The sequence below is a fragment of the Oryzias melastigma genome, linkage group LG4 (genome assembly GCF_002922805.2).
Source record: "Oryzias melastigma strain HK-1 linkage group LG4, ASM292280v2, whole genome shotgun sequence".
NCBI lineage: Eukaryota > Metazoa > Chordata > Actinopteri > Beloniformes > Adrianichthyidae > Oryzias > Oryzias melastigma.
The window spans coordinates 28,229,615-28,233,966 of NC_050515.1; the positions used below are offsets into that span (position 1 = coordinate 28,229,615).

The 4,352-nt window shown below is 47.6% G+C and overlaps 1 protein-coding gene across 1 annotated transcript in view; it reads left to right on the top strand.

Moving 5' to 3' along the window:
- Window positions 1–514: 514 nt before the first annotated feature.
- Window positions 515–4,352, top strand: part of LOC112136799 — a 12,378-nt gene continuing 8,540 nt past the window's right edge. The window contains exons 1-2 of the mRNA XM_024258703.2: window positions 515–1,989; window positions 3,403–3,554. Of these exons, the coding sequence (XP_024114471.1) occupies window positions 538–1,989; window positions 3,403–3,554 (1,604 nt within the window). The 5' untranslated portion in view covers window positions 515–537. The remainder of the gene's footprint in view (window positions 1,990–3,402; window positions 3,555–4,352) is intronic.

Genomic DNA, 4,352 nt, shown 5'->3' on the forward strand with positions numbered 1-4,352 from the left:
CACTCTGCAAGAATTTGTTAAAAAGTTCAGTCAGAAACTCTTCTGCCATCTCGTTTAAACTCTTTCATACCCTGAAAGGTAAATTTTTAGTACCATACTTCCACTCTTCATTGCCTTCCTCACTTTATGATTTCAACTGTGAACGTTTTTTGCTGATATTTAGAACAGCATGTTAAATGTGTGCGAAGAAATAAACAATAACTTTGATTCTCTCCTTGGTTTTAGTTTAAATCTTGTTTTTTTTAATCCAATCTTATTCTTCTTGATTAATTCTCATTGATCAAATACACAGTGAGGGATATGTGTCAGACCTTCTGCTGATTCCTTCATGACAGTGTCCTCAGAATAATCCAGTTTGACCCGTTCATTGTGATCTAAGTCTACTGTGATGTTTTTCATCTTTTTAGGAAAACGTGAATCAAAAGAAGCGAACTTTCTCTGAACGCACTTGAAGGTCACGCACACACACACACAGCATCGCTGCGGTCCAATATAGCGCATGCGCGCTACCTTGAGGACTGTTTCACAGACCGCAATATGGCGAGGATGGACGGCGGCGGAACCGAGGCGCAGGAGGAGCATCGGGGTCCGGAGGGGGGTGGGGGCCCGGGGGAGGTGGAGAGGGTCCAGAGCTCCGGGGATGAGGAGGACTCTGAATCGGAAGCGGAGGATTGGTTGTGGGAGTCCGGACCGACAGTTCTGGACTCCGGCGGCTCCGCGCAACGACCACGCGCGGTCGTTATGCGGAGTGCGAAGCCAGGACCCGCAGAGGGGGAGGCAGAGCCCCCCTGCACAGCACCCCCCGGCGAGGATGACGAGCTCCGCCGCAGCAGGCTGAGCGAAAACACGCGGCTTGCCACTCGGTACGCGGTCCGGATCTTCAGGGAGTTCCTGCGCGACACCGCGCAAAGTCCGGACTTTGAAACTCTGGATAAACACGCGCTGTGCGCGCGGCTGCGCTCCTTCTACGCGGAGGCGCGCTCCAAGAGTGGACAGGTGTACAGCAGGTCTTCCCTGATCAGCATCAGAAGCTCCCTGAACCGGTACCTGAACGAGCCGCCCCACAGCCGGACCCTGGACCTCACCAAAGACCCGGAGATGCGCAGCGCCAACCTGGTCCTGGCCGCGGTCATCCGCCGGCTGGAGGAGCAGGGCGCGGGCCCGGTGGTGCAGAAACAGGCCATCACGCGCGCAGACCTGAAGAAACTTTACGAGTCGTCCGTGTTCGACATCAGAACCGCCTTTGGGCTGCTGAACAAAGTCTGGTTTGAGACCTGCATGTACTTCTGCACCCGGGGCCGCGAGAACCAGCGGGAGCTGCACGAGGACTCGTTCGGGCTGGCCGTGGACCGGAACGGGAGGAAGTTCGTGTTCTTCAAGGCTCTCGGACCGAACCAGAGATCCCTGAACCACGGGGCCCGCTGCGCCGCCTGGACCAGGGGACCTCCGGACCCGCAGGAAGACAGCCTGCCGCGCATGTACGAGACGGGCACAGAACTCTGCCCCTACGCCAGCTTCGTGCGGTTCCGGTCCAAGCGGAACCCGCTGTGCGCGGCGTTCTTCCAGCGTCCGCGGGACCACTGCTCCGCCAGCGACGTCACGTGGTACGAAAACAAAGCCATCGGGAAGAACCTGCTGGGCATGCGGATGCAGATGCTGTCGCGCGCCGCCAAGCTCTCCAAGACCTACACCAACCACTGCATCGGAGCCGTTTCCATAGCAACGCTCAACAGCATCGTGAGAGCTCGCGGATCCAGATGTGCTGCGGAGACTGTCAAAGGTCACGCGGAGTCCACGGTGCCGCGCGCGCGCCGGGTGTCTGCCTCTCTGCTTCTTCATCCTCTGAGCTCAGCCTCCTCATCCTCACAGATGAGATGCCGCGGAGCGCAGAACGGCGCGAGCCCCGCCGCCAAAAAGGTGCGAGTGCGCACGCGGCCGGGTGATGTGACACCTGCCACGGACAGTCACGTGACCCACATGGGCGAACAGGTAACCATGCAGACATGCAGCCAGCAGGAGAACAGGAAAAACACCAAATCAGGCTTTAAAGAGAACAAGAAACTAAAAACGGATCTAGAAACACGTTTTCCTCAATAAAACTTTACTTCTTTTAACTAAACGTTTCTGTTTGACCATCAGCCAGTTGTAAGCTCAATTCTCTTCATTTATCTCCCCCATCATCAGCTTCAAACCATTTTCATTGGAGTGGGTTTTTAAAATTTGATTACCTCGCAATTTATTTTCAAATTTCTATCGAAAACGAATTTTATTTGATTATGAAAAGCAGTTTTTCACATAAGTAACTAAAAGGTGATCTTAGGAAATACCTTTTTAAATATAAGAGTAGTAATTCTTACATTTTAAAACCAGAATAGGATTTTAACCTGAAAAAAAAACAAACAAGAATCATTTTAAAGCAGTAATCTCAAACTCAATCGCACAATGGGCCAAAATCAAAAACACACGGCCCGAACAGGATAAACATTTATTGAAAACGCTAAAACAAAAATGTTAAAACCATACATTTTTAACATAAATATGAACTAGATATATACCTGTGATAATGCTAGTGTGAATGCTGTAAGATGAATTTGGCTGCTGAAGCTGATAGCTGAAATGCTGAAGCTGAAAACTCTGAAGCTGATAGCCAGCTAAAATATACGCTAAATGCCAAATTCGCCTAAAAAAATAAAAAAAAAATAAAAAAAACTAGGTTAGCCAAAACAGCTACCATGTGGCTGAAAAAATAGCTGAACTTCAAAATAGTCTAAAAAAACTGAGACAAGCCTAAATTAGCCAAAATAGCTAGCATGCAGCTGAAATATCAGCTTAATTCCAAAATAGCTTTATCTCAGTAAATGCCAAAATAGTCCAAAAAGCTAGCAGAATGTCAATTTTTAAAACCATAACTTAACATAATTATGAATAGAGTTCTGGATTTAATGTTATTGCTGCATGAATATTATTAGATTGTTTTTTAACCTCCTGATGATAAATCAAAGAAAAGAGGGTATTACGGTCCTCAACCACACAGAAGGGTAAACATCTGCACTCAGGCCTGGAAGGTTCTGAACAGTGTGATCACCAGAAAGGAAAAAGATGGACAACATAAACCACTGAGATCTAGAGCATGGATTAAATGATGAGGAGATCCTTAGTTACCCCAAAAGGATGCAGAGAGGGCTGTAACCGCAGTGGGAATGCAATGTTACAGCATTAGGAATGGTTACTTAACTGTTAAAAAAGATTGACGTCACGAAATGAGAAAGTTTTTATAAAACATTTAGGGAATCATTTTATGGATTATATATTTTAAAAAGTGTCTATGTAAAACACTAGTGTCTGTCCTTTAGGTGTTACTGATATGTTAGTGAACCTCACCATGGGTGTCATGTGTTACAGGACAACAGTCGGATCATATCCACGTCTCCAAACTCCACCGGCATCCCAACAGCGGCCCAGCTCACCAAATCAAACGCACCCGTTCACATTGATGTGGGAGGACACATGTACACCAGCAGCCTGGCCACGCTGACCAGGTACCCCGACTCCAGGTGAGACGGGCAAATCTTTAAACCCTCTCAGTGAAGCAGCAGAGTCTCTACTGTCAATGCAGACGAAGGGTTACATTAGAACACCACAATCATTCTGATGCAAAAATAAAAAATAAATTACACAATACCTAATAATACAAATATATTATATACAGTATAAAATAGCTGGGGTGTTACGGTTTCTGCAAAGTTGAACGTATGTTAACATTATGCTATTGTAGCTGACAGGAATGTGTTCATTTAAATCTAAAACTCTCCCTCAGTGCTTCTGTCTTGGGCACTTGTTATCTCTTCAAGTGCTGAGGGCCCTCCTGAAAAACAGGGGGTGTTTTGGAGGTCCTGCCGGAGTGAAGGGGGTTGGGGCGGTTGGAGAACCACAGTGACATGTAGCACATCAGCGCATTCCTGATGGAGCAGAGCAGTAACGGAAGACATTTGAGTACCTCCTGAAGTTAACCCTCCTAAGAAAGTGGAGCTGCTGTTGGGCCCTCTTCAGGACCAGTGAGGTATTGCAGCTGAATTTGGGTCGTGCCTCGAGAACAAGGTGCTTGGAGCTCTCTCGACTCACTCAGATGAGAACTGTTTTCTTCCTCCTAACGTTCACATCCACCTCAGTGTTTGAGGTGTTGAGGACAAGGTTGTTCTCTGCACACCGTCATCACCGCTCTAAACCCTCTCGCTGTAGGCCATCTCATCCTCTTCAAAGATGAAGCCCGCTAAGGTGGTTTCATCAGCGTTATAGAGCATTCTTCTACTGCAGTTTCACATCCTTCAATAAAGAGAGTGAATATTCACAAA